At 40.7% G+C, this 19,780-nt stretch overlaps 2 protein-coding genes across 2 annotated transcripts in view; both read right to left on the minus strand.

Moving 5' to 3' along the window:
- The window catches only part of POC1B (POC1 centriolar protein B), a 60,495-nt gene extending 40,935 nt beyond the window's left edge, over positions 1–19,560 (minus strand). The window contains 10 exon segments of the mRNA XM_086609987.1: positions 5,882–5,950; positions 6,714–6,817; positions 6,820–6,846; positions 7,223–7,338; positions 8,289–8,396; positions 9,686–9,761; positions 9,764–9,864; positions 10,657–10,828; positions 19,153–19,237; positions 19,527–19,560. Of these exon segments, the coding sequence (XP_086466113.1) occupies positions 5,882–5,950; positions 6,714–6,817; positions 6,820–6,846; positions 7,223–7,338; positions 8,289–8,396; positions 9,686–9,761; positions 9,764–9,864; positions 10,657–10,828; positions 19,153–19,237; positions 19,527–19,541 (873 nt within the window). The 5' untranslated portion in view covers positions 19,542–19,560.
- GALNT4 (polypeptide N-acetylgalactosaminyltransferase 4) lies at positions 16,903–18,654 on the minus strand. The gene has a single exon (XM_009984906.2). The coding sequence runs from the start codon at positions 18,652–18,654 to the stop codon at positions 16,903–16,905; it is 1,752 nt and encodes a 583-aa protein (XP_009983208.2).
- Positions 19,561–19,780: the final 220 nt, after the last annotated feature.

Here is a 19,780-nt window from a genome sequence, read left to right on the forward strand (position 1 = left end):
ATAGCAGAAGGTAGTCTATCCAGCCTTATGGAGAGTAAGACCAGGAAACCAAATTATAACACACAATGTTGCTCTCTCTCGTGTCACAAAACAATTGTATACATAAGCAATTTAATTAAGTTTACCACGAGTTTACATGATTTGTGCCATCTTTGTTACTTTAAGTGCTAAGGGGAAAAAGAAAAGAAAAAGTTTATAACACCTAGAAGACGGCAGTTTCCAAAAGTCCAATATTGATTTTTATAGCTGCTCCCTAAATTAGAGGAAACAAAGCTGGAACCATGATCTGACTCAAAATTCCCCGTCTGTCCAGCCAAAAGTATTTTTGAGAACTATTAAAAATATTTTTCAGAAATTAATAAACTATACATAAGCAGCACAAAGAACAGATTTCTTCACAGCAATTCCAAGCAGCCTAAAAAATATTTTAATATATTCCAAAGTAGCTGCATTGTTACAAGTTCATTTCAGGTTCAACATCTTTCATGACTGTTGAGACATCAACAGTCCCATGACTGTAATGTCCCATGACATCAACATCTCCCATGACTGGGAGACACAGAGCACCTATAAAGATGCACCCAAACTCATTCAGACATTAGTAATAGTGAAAGTGGGATAACAAAATTAGTAAGAGTAAAACCAGCATGGAAACATCCCCATATGCCTTGAGTATCTCAACTGCAATGCAAAAAGTGTAAAAGCAACTACGCACAACTCTAGAAAAATAACTATTCCATGAGAAAGTAATTCTCTTTACATCAAAGCACTCACCAGACACAATTAAGTGTCTCTTCTATATGCTAAGAATGGAATTAACAGCACAGGCTATTACCTTCCAAACAAATGGGTATAACTTTCACTTAAAAGAAAGAGTAAAAGGTCTTATATAATTTACCTGCTTCCATGAAAGACATAATTTGTCCTGTGCACATATAGCCAAGAATTGTGAAAAATGTGAGCTTCAGAACTTTACATGTTTTAGATTTTTTTGACTGAGGAAAGAAGCAAACAGGAAGGGGAAAAAAAAAAGTATCCAGTGCTTATTTCAAATACTTAATGTGGTTCTGAACAAAGTTTTCAGCTGGCTCTGCACCAACCAGAAAGAAAAATGAAACTAGAAACAGATACTGTTTTTCCTTCTCTGATGTAGGAAAAACAGATTTTATTTGTTGCTTGAAAATGTAATAGTCTTGAAATAATATGTGTATAGAGCAAGTAATCTGTGGTAAACTTACAATGAATCAGTTGCCTCCAATTTACGCTGTGGACAGTATATTTTGGATACTGCACAAGAGATAGAAGATAATACTTTTACGACCAGCCTCTGTTCATTAGCTTGACATTGCCCAGCTGCCAGCAGAACTTTTCAAATGAATTCACTTTATATGTAGAGTAAATCAACTTAATTTTATCACAATGAGTTGAGAAGAGATCCCACAACTATTTTCCTGGAAGAGGGCTGTGGACAGGTCAGCAAAAAAGGATGTTTGTGGAGTACATATGTGTCTATACACCAACAGAAAATGGAGACCAAGCAATAAAGTTCTTATATTTACTATAGATAAAGATATATACATAGGCAGTTACCACACAATGGTTAGCACTGCACATTTTTAAACTTACAATACAAAAGTGAAATTTACAGCAAAATACGTAAGCCCTCTCCCATTAGAACATTCACAAGTTCACAAGAAAAAGGGGAAAAACTTCAAGAGAGAAAAATGTAAGGTAAATAAAACCAGGGTTCATTACTAGACCTGCTATGACTACTTTTTTAATTTAACATTTACCTAAGAAAGCACTTTGTGATGAAACTGGATCTTTCATCTCATGCATGCAGCGTGAAATCACTACAAGAAACTGCTGAGAAACACAAGTCATCTCATAGATTTTGCACTACAATATCTACTCACTCCATGATACCACCAGCCACCAGCTCTACAGCATGGAGCCAGAGCAGGAGAAAGGCAGTTACATGACTGCACTGAACATGCATGTCATTCAGGGGGCCCCAAGTTCAACAGAACCTTGCAATAAGACAGGCATTTCCAGTGTACGCTGGCATTTATTTGGGTAGTTAAGTCTAGCTTAATAGTGCAGGTCTTTTCCCATCACCATAGCTTCTCAGATGAATTCTGTCACGTGACCTAATTTAACACGTGCACTTCACTTCCTCTCAAGTTAAGTATAATTACCAACCATCATAAAACTCATAAGAAAGTACTCATGAAAAGTAAGGTCAACGATTCAGGATTATCTAGGAATCAAAGGTTCATTTTAGAACTGAAAAATTCTCACACAAAACCTTTAGTATGGAACATAAGTGGCTCAAGAAATAAGTTTTTTTCCCTTTTTTTTTCCACTTGTAGAATTAATATTGGAAGTTTGCTAACATTTTCACTTCTCCAATAACTGCAAGTCTTGGTACTGCTTTATAGAATCATAGAATCATAGAATGGTTAGGGCTGGAAGGGACCTTCAAAGGTCATCTAGTCCAACCCCCCTGCAAGGAGCAGGGATATCTCCAACTAGATCAGGTTGCTCAGGGCCTCATCCAACCTGGCCTTGAACGTCTCCAGGGATGGAGCATCCACCACCTCTCTGGGCAACCTGTTCCAGTGTTCTACAACTCTCATGGTAAATTTTTTCCTAATATCCAACCTGAATCTACCTCCCTCTATTTTAAAACCATTACCCCTTGTCCTATCACAACAGGCCCTCCTGAACAGCCTCTCCCCATCTTTCCTGTAGGCCCCCTTGAGGTACTGGAAGACCGCTATAAGGTCACCCCGGAGCCTCCTCTTCTCCAGGCTGAACAGCCCCAACTCTTTCAGCCTGTCCTCATAGGAAAGGTGCTCCAGCCCTCTTATCATCTTCGTGGCCCTCCTCTGGACCCTCTCCAACTGGTCCATGTCCTTCTTATGTTGGGGGCTCCAGAACTGGACGCAATACTCCAGGTGAGGTCTCACAAGGGCAGAGTAGAGGGGGAGAATCACCTCCCTCGACCTGCTGGCCACGTTCCTCTTGATGCAGCCCAGGATGCGGTTGGCCTTCTGGGCCGCAAGAGCACATTGCCGGCTCATATTGAGCTTCTCATCCACCAGTACTCCCAAGTCCTTCTCCTCAGGGCTGCTCTCGATCCATTCACCACCCAGTCTGTATTTGTGCCTGGGATTGCCACGACCCAGATGTAGGACCTTGCATTTGGCCTGGTTGAACTTCATGAGGTTGACACGGGCCCACCTCTCCAGCCTGTCGAGGTCCCTCTGGATGGCATCCCTCCCTTCCAGCGTGTCGACAGCACCACACAGCTTGGTGTCATCGGCGAACTTGCTGAGGGTGCACTCCATGCCACTGTCCACGTCACCGACAAAGATGTTGAAGAGGGCCGGGCCCAACACGGACCCCTGAGGGACACCACTCGTGACCGGTCTCCACTTGGACATCGAGCCGTTGACCACTACTCTCTGAGTGCGGCCATTGAGCCAATTCCTTATCCACCGAGTGGTCCATCCATCAAACCCATGCCTCTCTAGTTTAGAGAGAAGAATGTCGTGCGGGACAGTGTCAAAAGCTTTGCACAAGTCCAGGTAGATGATATCCATTGGTCGACCCTTGTCCACCGATGCTGTCACCCCCATCATAAAAGGCCACCAAGTTGGTCAGGCATGATCTGCCTTTGGTGAAGCCATGCTGGCTGTCACCCACCACCTCCTTGCTCTCCATGTGCCTTAACATGGTTCCCAGGAGAATCTGCTCCATGACCTTGCCAGGCACAGAGGTGAGGCTGACCGGCCTGTAATTGCCCGGGTCCTCCTTGTTCCCCTTTTTAAAAATGGGGGTTATGTTCCCTCTCTTCCAGTCATCGGGGACCTCGCCAGACCGCCACGACTTCTCAAATACAATGGCCAGTGGCTTGGCAACTTCATCCGCCAGTTCCTTCAGGACCCGCGGATGGATCTCATCAGGTCCCATGGACTTGTGCACCTTCAAGTTCCTCAGATCTTCTCGAACCTGCTCTTCAAGTACAGTGGGCGGTGGTTCATCCTCACAGTCCCTGCTAGTTCTTTCCACAGCTTGGGTGGTAAGACAAGAGGCTTTATCAGTGAAAACTGAGGCTTCTTACTAAGGCCTTGTGATAGAAAGCAGTTTTAATTTCTTTGAGTGCTTTCAAGTCATTCTAGAAAGTGTGCTACCTGAAGCATGAAGTGAAAACCAGAAACAGACTGTATTCTTTCTAATGACACTGGATTTTCTTAGTTAAAAAATATTTATTATTTTCTAAGACTGTCTCTGTTACGAGCTGAAACATATTTCAAACTCCACAAAACAGAATATAAACATGATTCATGGTAAGTTCAAGGATCTTCATTTCTACAGCTTGGCTTTCTGTGTCTACATTGAGCTTTTAGCTTTTATAACAGGAAAAAATGAAAAAGACAACTAATATTAAGAGACATTTCAGACTCTGAATCTAAGCCTCAGGCTACAAAAGTTTTTGGAGAATGTAAAGATAGAGATGATTCAAAGCTTGACAGTATTTTTGTAATTATGAGATTTATCACAGCAGATGAAGATTAATTACATGATTTGCTGTTGAATTTAAAATAATTTTGTTTTAAATGCTCAAACAACTCTTCCCTGTACAAAATCCAGTACTTTGCTGTTTCACCAATGTAAATTAACAAAGCTAACACAATATTATTTTTTCCCCAATTCTAGCCAAAGATTTCCCAGTAGTACAACTTGATTCTTATGATTACAGAGCAGTGACTTTAAGAGAAGTGAAAACCTAACAGAGCATGTAGGCATTAACACTGTTTTGCAACACTACTTTGTTGACACTAAATAGCAACACTTAGAATATTTCTATTTAAAAGTCATTCCTTCTTTTTAATGACTAGCCACCAGAAGTGGCTAGTATTGTGGTCTTCTCATTGTAACATCCAATTGAAAGTAGTTAAGATGAAATTTTTAAATTATGTATTTAACATTTTTCTCCTCAAATTTAACTTTAGGCTAAACAAAGTCTATATAATACACTACTAGACAGAACACATGTCAGTATACTGTAATTAGTGTGTTACTGCGTGTCCTGGTTTTAGCTGGGACAGAGTTAGTTGTTCTTTTTAGCAGCTAGAGGAGCTCTGTGTTTTGGTTTTAGTCGGGAACTTGTTATGAGAAGAATGCTGGTAACACTAATGTTTATAGTTGGCACTGAGACCTCAAGGACTTTTCAGCTTCCCATGTTCTCGACAGTGCACAGGAGCACAACAGGCTAGGGGGGAGCATAGCCGGGACAGAGGGTCCACAACTCCCCTTATGGTTTGATCTTAGATTCAGGATTGAGGGCTAAATTGGCCAACAAAGTATTCCACATCATGCAACATCATGACCAGTATGAAGATGAGGGTTGACCAGAAAGAAGGGCTTTTGCTCTTCTGGGGGTTCTCACTCTCGGACTCTTGGAGTGCTCTCTCTCTCTCTCTTTGGGCCTCTCGCTCATCCAGGATTGCAGTGTCAGGACTTACCTGTTTCAGGATTGTTAGACTGGGACAGGCCGAACCTTGGTCAAGGGGTGGTGAGCAATTACACTTTGCATTGCTTGTTTGTATATTATTATCATTATACATATATATATATTCATATATTAGTAGTAGTAGTATTAAATTGTTCTTATGGCAGCTCACAGGTCTCTTTCCTTTTCCCCCTTTAATTCTCTTCCCAATCCCCTGGTGGTGGGGGAGGGTGAGCAAGCAGCTGTGTAGCATTTAGTTGCCAGTCAGCCTAAACCACAACACTGTGATATACTACATTTAACTCTCATCCACTGTAACAAACATTAAGACATTTAATTTAAAGAGGCAATATCACAAACCTGAGCATCTGCTCCACCTGAGGCAAATTTTTCACCACCTTTTGAAAAAGCCACAGAAAATACAGGTCCCTGAAAGAAAAAAAAAAAAAAAAAATAGCATGCAGTAAAATTACACTATTAGTGTAATCATGGTATTTTAATCCAAAGAGAAAAACTCATTGTTATCTAATATAAATAAGTTTTGCAATTTTAATAAAATAAGGAACAATTTAACTGTAGTGAAATTATTGCAACACAACTTGATTGAAGAGTTAATATTGCACATCTTTAGAAGATGCTGCATTAAAATTACTACAATCAATACTAGGAAAACAGTGGCATTTTGCTTAGATTTTATGCTTTAACTCTGCAATGAAAAATTATCGAATATTACATTACTCAAGACAATGTGTTTGAGTGATTAATTATCAAAAGTAGGGTTTGTTTGCATTAAGAGGAAAGGGACAAAACATTTGCCATTCCTCACAAAAGTTATCTTCCATAAGCTTCCCCCTCCTCAGAAAGCACTGTTTTTCAGTACACAAAAAGGCTAATGTACCAAATAACTGACTTTGACAATCAAGATGGTGAACTATTAATTCAGAACACGATCTATTACTTAACATTAAGCATGTGTACAATATTGACAGATTAACTGCATGGTCATAGGTAAAACTGATGCATTTCGTTACGCGCTTGTGACAAGGTGTATTAATACACACTTTGGCTGTCCACTAAAGGTTATCTGCAAGTTGCAAGATCCAAGACAACGTGGCATAAACGTTACTTTCCCTCTGAAAAGACACTGAATAATCTATTAAGATCTCCATTTAAAGAGGATTATTGTGCATACCTTGTGTCCATGGAGAGTGTAAATAAGTCTTCCTTCTAGGAGGTCCAAAATCTTAAGGGTACCATCAGTAGAAGCAGTGATGAGATAGTTACCAGAAGGATGAATGATACACAATTAACCCCTGCTCTGTGAACTAATTTACAGAAGAAAATATTCAAAGACTGTAGATATCTACTAACAGGAAATGTACATTTCTTTGTTCTTTTCTACTTCCCAAAGAACAACCTACTTCATTTATGGGAAAAACAACCAAAGTGCTGGGGCATACCAGACTCCCCAAAGTACGTGCTTAGTTCTGTTCCAAGAATTAAGAAAAGCATTGCAAAGGAATATTAAGGATTCAGACTGGATTTTAGGGTTGCTAGACTACAAAAAGATTACTTACAAAATGCCAATATAATCTGTTTGTCCACTTTCCCCAGTAAGGAATAAATCATATAATCTAAATAAATCACATTTCATTGTAAAGAGCTCTATTCTAAAGAAGATACAATCTACATTGTTTTTACCTTTGTAATGCTGCAGTAGCTTGTTCATTCGCATATCCCACAGTTTCACCGCATGATTGGAACCTGCAGAAGCTATACATGTACCACTTGGGTTGAAATCCACAAAATTTGCAAATCTAAATATAATAAATGAAAATAGATTGATTACATGTTTCCATGGAAATACCTGGGGGGGTGTATACATATATATATATAAAATACAAACATTTATATATATATATATATATATATAAACCATATATACACATATATATAAAACCCGCAATACTAACACTGAGTTGCCACAAATTTGTGTAGAATCCACATGTATGGACACTCCAATAAGGTATTTCAAGCAGCAGAAATAAGCATAAGAAAACAAGATGCGCATGAAAAATCAGACTGTATAACCTGGCTTTTGTTAAAAAGGTAGTATAATTGCTCTGACTCAAACCTTCAGTTTGTGTTGGAGTACAAAGTTCCTAGAAGAAAGTGCTGCAAAGGCTTTACAAGCAGCAAGTAAAATAATTTTGTCTAAGAACAGAATATCTAGCTATAACAACCTTTCAGTTTGGGAAAGAGATGGCAGCCATGAAACTAGCGAAGAACATACACATGATTAATATTCCATTGCATTTGATAATTAAAACTCTGGTTCCAAGATTTTTAAGAAAACCACAGATAAAGAAAAGCAAGTATTTTCTAAACCTAAACAAGGCAGGTCACTGAAGCTAACAGAATACTTGTTTCATCAACAAGTAGTGAATTCTTAAATTCCTCTTCTTGTTGAAGCATCCATTATCAAATAGCATTATTGAAAAGGAGGAAAAACATGAAAATGTTCAAAAATCCAAGAAGAACCTGACTTGTCTCTGGCTTATTTCTTGACTATTGGAAAACAGCTAGATAAGTGCAGACAGTTAATCTCTTTAGAGAAACATGAAATTAATTCTTTTAGTTGACATGGGTGGTAGAAGTTTGACCTATTTTCAGCTTTAACATATATAGATGTTAATACCACAAAACATGAATTTATTCTCATTAAAATTACACATTTACATTTATCCTTTTTTCTAGAAACACTTACCCTCCATAATCTAAGAAGTTATCAATACAAGTTTTATTTCTTGTATCCCAGATCTTAACAGATTTATCCTCGCTGCAAGATGCTATTAGTCTTCCATCAGGTGAGAATCTTGAACATGCAAGCGTATACATTATTAAACAACTGATACTACGTAGATTAGCATTAGAGACATAAGTAGCAAAAACACCAGAACCCGGAAAGCCTGTTCAGAATTAAAATGTGTAACAATTAAAAGACATTTGAATTTCTTATATTTGTCACAGAAAAATAAAACCGCAAAGAAAAATTTCTCCCCTCACTCCTCCTCTCTCCATTTCATAATCAACTACAATTGAAAACAGAGCCACAAGCAAGAGCAGGTGTGGAGGGGAGGAGGTAACAGCAGCCTGAGGTTGTCACTTCACAGGCCAAAGAGATTATTATAAAAAAAACTACAGGCAAAAAGACAAAGAGGACACAGTACAACCTTGCGTTTAATTTTAACCTACATATATTCTCCTGTGAGTTCCCTCTAGACTTACAACTGCCAGCAAAACATTCATGATTATTCCTAGAGTAGCAGACTAGGTTTTTAAACAGGAAAATTCATTTGTCTATAATTTCACCAATCATTATTATTTCTCATACTGAGCAACTGCACAAGGACATCAGAACACTCTTCAAGAACTTCCGCATACAATTTCCTAGAGCTTTTATTTTTCTTTTCAACAATCAGATACTTTGGAACTTTGTAAGGCTCTGAACTTCACCAGTGTTAAATTTCTTCCTCAAGAGGCTTAAATCGGGCCTCTCAGCTGCAGACTTTCCATTAACATGAAGGAAAAAAAAAAAAAACACAACACACCAACTCAAAGAACAATCTTTTCTTGTCTTTGAAGAGCTAATCTGCCTTTAAATAGAGCGTGAATCTTAACTTGCAGTACAAAGGCCATTTCTTTACCTTTTCCAATTAAGTTTAACTCATTTTGACTCATGACCATTCTTATGCCACGACTGTTCCAAGATTACTCAAGAAAACCCCTACCATGCATAATAAATCTAGAAACAAGCGAATGCTGAGAAATAAGTTAATACAGCAGAAAACCATACAAGACTGAGGAAAGACAGGATACAGACTGGAAATAAATACAGAAGACCCTATTTGTCCTTTAAAGTAAAAGAATTAACACCCAGCAACAGATTTAACATGCACACATATTAACACAGAGCTTTCAGACTTCAACTAGGAGATTTATATAGAACTTGTGTGCCTAAGATTCATTTATTAAAATTGCATTATTAGTGATAGATCATCATTTATCATTCACAGATTTTTTTTTCTTCTTAGTTCTGCCCTGGGAAACAAAAACTCTTTGTTAGGAGTTCTGCTTTTTTACAAAGAGAATAAAAACACTTACTTGGCACAGCGAACCCAATGAGTGTGTTGGAATAGGGTAAACAAAAGGCGCTGATGGCGAACGCTCCATATTTTATTGATTTATCATTGGATGCTGAAACTAGAAAGTGGCCATCATGTGAGAAGTTCACGCTACGAACAGGAGCTGTATGGCCTTTCAGTACTGATGATTCTCCATGACTTGGGGGGGGGGGCGGGGAGGTGGTGGGGAGAAAAACAAGACACAAAACAATTATATTAAACTGAAAGAGTTTAAAACCCCATAAAAACCTCAAAGTTCACATATCTGGAATCTCATCCAAATGAAAAAGCAACTTACACAGGCTAAACCTTAGTGTCACCAACATTTTTTGAATACTAATAATTAGACTAACAGACTTTAAAATAATTGTATTTGATATGACCAATTTTAGATAACAGTGCAATTAACTAGCAGCAATAGCCTCCATGTAGTATTTGAAAGAGAATTTATTATATTTTTTGATATAGTAATCTACAAAATGCTTAAAAGTTAGTCTTTCTCACCAGTGTTTCTAAGATCATTCTGAATATCTCATAAACACTACTACTAGAGAACAGTCTAAAAAACGCCAGTCAATTCAAATGGCTTTTTTTCTTTTTTTCAAAAATGCTATTTTTTGTTTCCTTCATCACTTGCCTCCCCAAAATGAGGTGCAGCCATGCGATCTTTATTAAAATAAATATATCCTTTAAGCCAGAGAAACACTACCAAATATAGTCCTACACACATGAAATCATGACCTCTGTATCGCTATATTTTTCTTTTGAAACTACAGAATACTTAGTAAAGAACAAAGTAACACAGTAAAGAACCATGTTGCTTGTGCTCCCCAATATCTGTCAAAGCCCAGGGACGCGTGAAGGAAAGAGAAGCTTTTCTTGGATAGAGACTCCAATATTCACGTTGCACTTTAATAAAACGCATAGCCAGCATCGCCTAGTCATACTCACATGCAAGGAATCCATAGTCTGACAGTACGGTCTTGAGAAGCTGAGGCAAGTAGCTGCCCATCTGGTGAGAACTGTACGCTGGTCACCGCTTCCACATGGCCTACAAATTTGTAAGCTCTGCATTGTGTCTTCAGCTTCCACACCATAAGAAACCTATCCAAAGAGGAAGTAGCTGGCAAGAAATAAAAGGTATTTGAGTCCACTCAGTATTTTTAGAAAAATTAGAGCTAATGACTATGGATTTGGATTCACCAGTGAATCTAGCGGGTATCAGGGAGAGGGTGCAGTTATTGGGTTTTAATGGATACTTGGCCTGAGCAGAAGTCTGGCAGCCAGCAGTGCCAACACCAGGCTTTTGGAAGGACATGAGAAGACTGAGAGGAGTAAAGACTAATTCTTAACAGGTAGCTCTCCCACACATTAAACAAACTGGCTGGCTTACAAGTACTTCAAAGATATAGAACAAAAAATCAAAAGCCAAACATAATGCACATGTCATTAAGTATGAATCCGCATTTGGTGACACAAAATACTAAGAATAAATTCTTCACAAATTCTTCAGTGATCTCACTTTGATCTCCAAGATGGAATTTGTTTCAAGCATCAAGTGTTTAATTCTGAAAAGACAATCCAACTTAAACTCAAGATACAATTTCTAGCACTTCAAATATCTACACTAAAGTGAATATCCAAATATGATAATTCTATAATCCTATTTAAGTACCAATTTTTTAAAATACTAAATTTATCTTGTTCAAAACACAACGTGAAGTTGTTGGTCTGATAACAGAAAGAACATGATTTTTCTTTTTTTTTTTTTTGCAGTCACTTACAGGTGGACCATACTATCTACACTTGAGAAGGCAGACACAGCTTCTACCAGAGCTTGATCATTTTCAGGAAGCTATAAGCAACAAAAGCAATGAGCAGTTGAATTAAACTGACAACTGTGATATTCCTACACCCCTATTATCTTCACCTCCGCTAAGTGCTACTATGCAGGACATAAGTAAAAACAAGAGATTCACACAATCCCACCTCTCAGTTATAAAATTCCTACCCCTAGTACAGAAAAGGAGGGAGAAGAAGAACATGGACCTCCTAGAAGTTGAAGAGGACATGAAAAGGACTGCTCTTCTCTCCCCAACCTCTTTCAGGCATCAACATAGCACAAAGGAATAGAGTTTGTTTATTAGCACGTGTCAAGGCAAGACTTGAACAAAATATTAGATATTAAAATCTCTTGAGGGATTTGGCACAGAGATATTATTTTTACTCCCAAAAGATTAGCTTCTGGTAAAAGAATGTGGGATCACGTTATCCCTATGCCCATATAAATAGGCCTAAATTTGACAAAGTACAGGATATTTTTCCCTCTCCTACTTTTCAGAACTATTTCACTGCAGGCTCTCTCTAATTGTATGTGAATGGTTTCTTCTTTCCCCTTTGATTCAGAAAAATATTATCTAGAGTGGCATAAAACAGAAAGGAAAAAGTGAAATGTAAGCTAAAATAGAAATTGAAGGCATCAGGTTGGAAAAATGGAAGAGACAAGACTGATAGATTCTAAAACAAATAATGCACGAACTACCAAGTACCTGTGGTACCTTAAGAACTGCACAAAGGCCATGTAATACCATCCCTCTTTGCTTTCAGTTCTCAAAAGTGAAAGAAATATTTTTAAAGATGACAGTACAATAAATTCAAAGCCTGGTTTCTTGTAGCTTGCTCTCCTACAGATGGGTTATCCCAAGGTTAATGAGATACAAGCAGTGACCTAAAGTTCTCCTTTCGCTGGGACATGGATAAGCATCTTCCTTCTTCTCCCTCTGGACTCTGTTGCCTGTGCTCACACAGCATCCTCTCCCCATCCTTAGGTAGATTTCTCTCGAAGCCACCTGCTCGTTACCATGACACTCAAAAGCTGTTATTCCCTCTGAAGCTGTAGTTCCAGCCCAACTGACATCACTCCAGGGGTGAAGGAGGGAGTAAGTTCAGGACCTGCACAGGAAAGGGTAATTGACAGACCCATTGCAGATTTATTTTCCTAAGGCACACAGGCTGATATGACTCTATCTGAACAGCACGGGAGGGCCATAAATCCAGACAAAGAACCTCTAAGCCAAAACCCTGAATCTATATTCAGCTTTGTCCCCTATCCTGCCAAGAAAACAAAGTTTCTTCACCATTAAGGAGCCTCAGCCAAGCCAAGTCATTCTCTATTCAAGCAGGCTGAAATCAATTTTGGTGCATATGGCCAATGCCTAAGCATTTTGCTGTAACAGTAAACATTTTACCTTAGCCAGCCACAGGCACTAAACACAAGAGTCTAGAGTGTAAACAATGTTGCCAGTAATAATTTCCATGATCAATACTAATCTTAAAAACAATTTTATACATGAAAAAATCTACTGTATAATTTACTATTATCAAATAAACTTCTTTTTATTCCATTTTACAGGATTTTGCCTACTGTATAACAATAGTTCTCCAATTTACTCAAGCACGTTATCTTATAAATGGCTTCTCTCCACTTTTACACATTTTTCTCTCCTCAAGTTCATGCTGTCTCAGTGCCTTTTTTTTTTTTTGAACATCAGTGCTTTCTGTACACGTATACACACCTAAGTACAGCTGACACACCTCTAGGTAATTTGCTTTTCTGATGATGAGTCATAATACCAAAGAAAAAAGACTTGGCCTCATGCAAAGTTTACACACCACTTTGTTGCAGTTCTCTTAAACAGGTATCCAGGCTTCACATATGCCATGAAAAAGTTTTTATGGCATTTGCATTGAAACCAAGTTCAATTTATAAGTTGTGAATATTGATGGTGTACATTTTCATATATACGCGTGTACATATGAAGACACAAGTTGCTGCAACATGGAATAAAACATTACACTCCCATTTCCCAGAACACCACACTAGTATCTACAAGTTGTGCAAGAGATCAGAAGAGACAAACTCAGCCAGGCTTTAACAGCCAGGCCCTTGGTCACCCTTTTTTTTCCCCCTCAAATCCTGAAGCATCTCCAATATAGTTAACTCACTCCGTGCAAGAATTACAGGTTAGATGGAGTACAGGGCTGTACGCATGACGTATGTGAATATTTAAACACCACCACAAAGCCACACACTCTACATTAGCCCTGCAAATCTTAAAGCGATAAGATGCAACATCACAATACAAACACATTTAACAGTGATTTGCAAGATTTCCTACTTGAAGGAAAAAAATGACTAATTGAACCTCTGTCAAGGGAACTCATCTAGAATTCTAAGCACAGTGGATACATTACAAGAAACTTAATAAGTCTCATTAAGTTTAAGTTCATGGCAGTTTTTATTGTATGCTGTATGTACAACTGGAAGAGAATTGAAAAGAGTCAGCACACGAGCCAAAACTTAATTATCATTCTGGATTTTATTTCTTCAAAAGAAACCCCAAAGCCCTCTCACATTTGTTCAGTGTTAAGTTTACATTCGATTTATTTTAAGTCACTTAAAATCAGTAGTTTAAAATACATAGGAGTGTTCCCCAAATTTTCAAAGTCTAACAGAACAGAAAATCTTTCAGAGTTTCAGACTTTCTAGAAATCTGTACACACTGAAAAACAACTGGACTAGAGCATTTCTGTAGAATTTCTGCAACCCAGTTCAAAACTAGCGGAACTGGAAATGGTAAGAGCTTTTTTTTCTTCTCTCTAGCCTCTCCCAGCCTTTATTTATTTTTTAGGGCCAGGTTATTTGCTTTTGCCTTTTTTTTTTTTCTTTTAGTTTTAAATAACTACAAAATAAAATGAGAGATGGTGGAGGGAAGGGGAAAGGGTTCAGATACATATAGAGAGAATAACTTTTCAAACTTTAAGAGGCAGATTCCCTTAGACTCACTACTTAAAAAGATAAGGAACACTTTGAATGTCAGTTTTAACATGAAAGTACTTCTTTATGAAATGTAGTTTTTGCCAAGTCGTAAAAAAGTTAATCACATAAAAGTTGCATAGTCTATATTCACATCATTTAAGTACTTTCATCTGAGGAAACATGTATTGCACATACAACTTATGCTCTGCCATGTAGGAGAACCCAGGCCTTTTTCCTGTCCTTTCTACTGAATGTAACAGTCTACAACAAGCTTCTCACAAAAGCACATACTTTGTATAATTTATTGCCCCAGTACATAATGACTGGCTGCCTTTGAAAATTTGATAAATGGTTCATAACTTGTAGGTCCACAAAAGAATTCCTCACTGCAAAGTGGAATGTAATTTTTCAGCAATGTCTCCCTTTTATAGTAAAAAAAGTTCCCTTTTTCTGAGAGGGAAAAAAAAAAAGAAAATCAGCTCAGGGTCGGGGGGGGGCGGGGAACGAATTGCAAGTAACCTCCTAAAAATAAGTTTAAGACTTACAACAACCCATGCCACACAGTGGCAAGTATTTTTAACATGATTCAACGTCACATCTCCAGCTCCAAATTTTCTCCTCCTGTTTCCCTTCTATCTTAGCTCGCTTCCATCCAAACCTCTCAACTCTTTAAAACCACTAAGATTCATGAATACATCTTAATTTACTCTTACTTTACTTTTGGCAAATCTTCACTTCTTTCAGGTCTTACTTGCTCCCTCTTAAAACTTCTTCCTATTAACACCTGCAACAAATGCACACCTAAATTCCTCAAGCATGCAGATTCTTACTGCTCACCAGCTCAAGTTCCTACCTACCAAGCCCCATGTCAAGAATTACTATACTGTGGCTACTGAAGGATATTTATCACTTCAGTTAAAGTAATAAAAAAAAGCTGAAATGTCCAAAACATTAAGATAAGTGTTCAACTTAAAGCTAAAAAACACAAATACTAACATAAGATTTTTTTTTCAAGTACACAATATATGTATCACATTACTGTCTACAATCACACTCAAAACAGATTAGTGACATGATTCAAGAATCAACATTCTTCAAAACTCAGCATAACAGGGTATAGAAGACATTCTAAATAAGATGTTCTGTGAACCACCTAACCAACAAATCTTGGTTTCCTCCAAGCTGCCCTTTGCCTTTTCAACTCCCTTCACTTCAGGAACTCCAGTTTCCCAACCTTACCCAAGGTCTCCCATAGTACTATTGTGACTAGAAAGAGGCAGCATATGCTGCATTATTTCAAAACTCTACCTAGGACTGATACATGCCGGCTGTTGCCAAAATACATGATGCAAAATAAAACAATTCAAGTTTTCCTCTGTCTCCTTCCTCTAACCCCACTGCCAGTCAAAAAAAAAAAAAAAAAAAGGATACATGGTATAGTCACATAAGCTATGTGTCCCTATGATGCTAGGGTTAACATGGAAAAGTTTACACAGAGGCAACATAAATATTAAATATATAGCTAAGAAACAGGAGTAGCTAACACAATTCTGTGCTTTCTCTCCTCCTTCATCACCTTTAAACAGAATCCTTACTTGTAACCATCACTATTTTTTTCGCATTTGGAGTATCACCAGCATTTCCTTGGTTCCACTGCTACCACACTCTTTAAAGGCACAAGAGTTCCTGACTCACTCTCATGAGGCAAGTTTTCCAGAATAGGCACAAGACTGCAAAACAGTGCCAAAGCCCATCTACTAAAAAAAAAAACCCTTCCTTTACTTCAATGTAATATAGCCAATTGTCACCTTGAAACCCTTAAGAGTACATAAATTCCCAGAAAACTGCAGAATATTACAAGGCTTAAGATTCAACTTTCCATATCAACGACAATTCAATCACATGCTACTATAGCATTACTTAGGGTGTTAGATACATTATAACATATGTATCTGAAATGCAAGTCAGTTAATTCCACTGCAAGAACCTTAACTTTTGTTTCTGTAAGTAAAGATTCTTTACTTCATGTAACAAAGTCTTGCAAGTTTAATAATATATTTTTCAAGGAAAAAAAAATCCCTCCTCCGTCCACTCAAAAGGCTTTGTTTTACCCTAATCAAGACAGACCAAAGTAAGAAAATAAGAGATCAAAATTTTACAAAAATAAAAGGTATTAGATCTGTATTCAACATTTTAGAAACTAAACCCCAGTAATTTACTTTTACTTTCAATACAGTTCACCACAGCAGATACAGTTTCTACACCACTACAGATGCATCTGAAGATATTCCAAGGTATACAATCAAACGTTGCTCTCTGCTCACGTATGTAAAAACCTTGGAGATCACAGTCCATTTGATTTGTACTTCCAGCAGCGATTATTTCTCAAATTTCCAAATCTGATTTTTATCCGCAGCATTACAAGTTCTCATTTGCACATCAGCACGCCCCTCTGTTGTACGATAAGCAGTAAGGCACTTTCCCGAATGCGGATGATAAATAGTCCCATCTTCTTTGAAATGCCATATAATAATATCTGGGATGGGAGACCCATCTTTTGGGCAATTCCTCATACCTATGAAGTCTTCATGCTCAGGGACTTCAGCACATAGCTCAGTTACGGAGTTAAATCTAATCTCCTTATTTGATGTGTATTCAAAAAATTGATTGCCTCCCTGACCATGACATCCAAAGAGAGAAAGGTGAGCCCCAGTAGGATGATGTTCTGGTAAGACGTAGTCGAGGCATTCTGAAGCTATTCCTGCACTGCGGATAGCACCATGCCAGCCAGGTCGATCTTCTGGTACGTGCAACTCGGCAAATATGTTTTGTAAATACCAGTTGAAACTCTTGCATTTCAAACGCTCTCTTAGTATCTTTCTTTCAGAAATATCTCCATAGTTTTCTTTTCTTGCTGAAGGATTTCTGTTGTAAAAGTGCTCTTTGTACTCATCCATCCACACCTCAGCAGCACGTGCCGTGTTCTGAAGGAAATTCGGTCTAGCGTAGGGTGCACGCTTTGGAAACACATGGCCTACGTGGGAGCATGGATGAATTTCCAACATGCCTCCACACTGCCAAACTCTAAATGATAATTCTAAGTTCTCCCCTCCCCAAACATCCATTCCCATATCGTAGGTACCCAGGTACTCAAAATACTTCTTGCTGACAGCAAACAAGCCACCAGCCATGGTCGGGGATCTGATTGGGTCGGTTTCAGATTTGCGCCTAAGACGTTCATGTTTAGGCACCGCGTGCCACTGGAACGTCAGCCGCCAGTCAAAGCCCCCGATCATGGGCTCTGACGTCTGCATGTAGTATTCAAACGTTTTCCAGTCAATGGTGTCAATGACAGGACAAACAATAACAGTCTCATTCTCAGCAATCCTCTCAAGCAGTGGTTCCAGCCAGCCAGAGACACACTCACAGTGACAGTCTAGAAACGTGAGGACATCACCAGTAGCAAAGGTAGCCCCAATTAAGCGTGCACGAACCAATCCTTCTCGTTTGTTGGTTCTTATCAAACGAACTCTTTTTAGACTGCTTATGTATTTTTCAAGCTCAGTCTTCAAATACGCTTTATCACTCAAGTCATCCACCAGTATAATTTCTTTTAGAAGCACTGAAGGTGATGTTTCAAGAACACTGTGTATCGTCCGCAGCAACGTTGACCAGGCTTCATTGTAAAAAGCAATCACAACAGATGTCGTGGGCAGTCTTCTGTAGTCGTAAGATTTAGTTTTACAGCCACTCAGTCGATTATCTTCAATGTGCCGGTGGAGAGAGATTTTATCACTCAAATAAATATTAATTGCATACCTCTCAATCAGCTCTTCCTCTTGTTTCTTCTCCTCAGGAGACAGCTGCAGGCGAGAAGGCTTACCCCATTCTCCAGGGGCATAAGGATCAGGCGGGGATTTGTCATAAACTGGACGAGCCAAATTCACAGCGTCTTCTGCTCTGTCAGAAAAGCGCCTCTCCCGTTTCCCTTTGGTGATGCTCTCCCCAGCGAGGGAGGCACCGAAAGAAGAAACCGACAGCTCGACCACGAAGTAAGCGATCGTCAAGAAGCCGAGGAACATGCAGCTTTTGCGGACCCACGTCCATCTTCTCGCCAGGCGGATCCTCATGGTAGGCGCTTAAAAGCAGCCCCTTAAGAGAGAGGAGCTCCGCGAACTACTGCTGGCTCCCGCCGCGCTCCCAGGACGGAGGGAGCTGCAGGCACTCCCAGCTTCGGGATCGAGCCGCCGGCCGAGGTCGCAGCCAGTCCCTCCGCGGCGGGCCCGGAGGTTCCCAGCGGGAGCGGGGCAGCAGCGGAGGCACGGAGCAGCCCCCCGCCCCTCCGGCCTCAGCGCTCCCCTCACTTACTTCCTCCTCCTCCTCGTCTCTCGCCGCGGGACAAACCCCTCCTCCCGCCTTGTGGTTTGCTCAAAAAGTTGTCGCTTAAGGAAGGGGCAGAGACTCCTCGGCCCGCCCGGCCGGCCGGCGCGGGAGCCCGCCCCGCCTCCGCGCCCGGCGGCTCCGCCGGCTGCCGGGGGAGGGAGGTGGGAAGGAGGGAGGGAGCGAACGAGCCGCCCCGCCCGGAAAGCAAACGGCGCCCGGCCCCGCCGCCGGCCCCCGGCACTCACCCAGCCTCGCGGCGTCCGCGCTGAAGGCGACGCCGGTCACTGCCGCTCCGTGGCCTCGGAAAGGCCGGATCAGGACGGGGTCCTCCTGGGGGAGAGGGTGCGCACCGTCAGGCTCCGGGCGGGGGCGGCCCCCCCCCCCCGCCCACCCCTCAGGCGCCGGCAGTGTCCGCGCGGCGGAGGCACGGCCGCCCTCCGCTTCGCACCCTCCGCCGCCCCCGGGCTGGGCGCTGCCACCGGCGGCTGCGGTGCTCGCACCGGCTGCAGCCGCGCAGCCCTCGGTACCGGGCGACACCCGCCGGCCGCGGTGCCCGCTCGCAGGCCGGCGGCTGCACCTCGCCTGCCCGCCGGAGCGCCGCCCGGGGCTGGGCCCTTACCAGCGCGGAGGCCATGGGCGGAACGGCGCCGCGGCAGCGGTTGCCGGAGCGGAGCGGCGGCCCATCAAAGCCCCCGCGCTCCAGTCGCGGCCGGTCGAGCCCCGAATTCATCCGCGGCGCCAACGGCGCGTCTTTCGAGCCGCCCATTCGCCGGCCGCCCTGCGGCGGGCGGGGCCGCAGAGCCGCCGATCGGTCGTGTAGGTGCTCGACTCCCGCTTAACGGCGCCCTTCGCGTTGCCTGGCGACCGCGCGCG

The sequence above is a fragment of the Tauraco erythrolophus genome, chromosome 4, assembly GCF_009769465.1.
Source record: "Tauraco erythrolophus isolate bTauEry1 chromosome 4, bTauEry1.pri, whole genome shotgun sequence".
Taxonomy (NCBI): domain Eukaryota; kingdom Metazoa; phylum Chordata; class Aves; order Musophagiformes; family Musophagidae; genus Tauraco; species Tauraco erythrolophus.

Bases quoted from the DNA above. Each gene is read 5' to 3' on its own strand.
- GALNT4 (XM_009984906.2), bottom strand. From the start codon at position 18,654: ATGAGGATCCGCCTGGCGAGAAGATGGACGTGGGTCCGCAAAAGCTGC.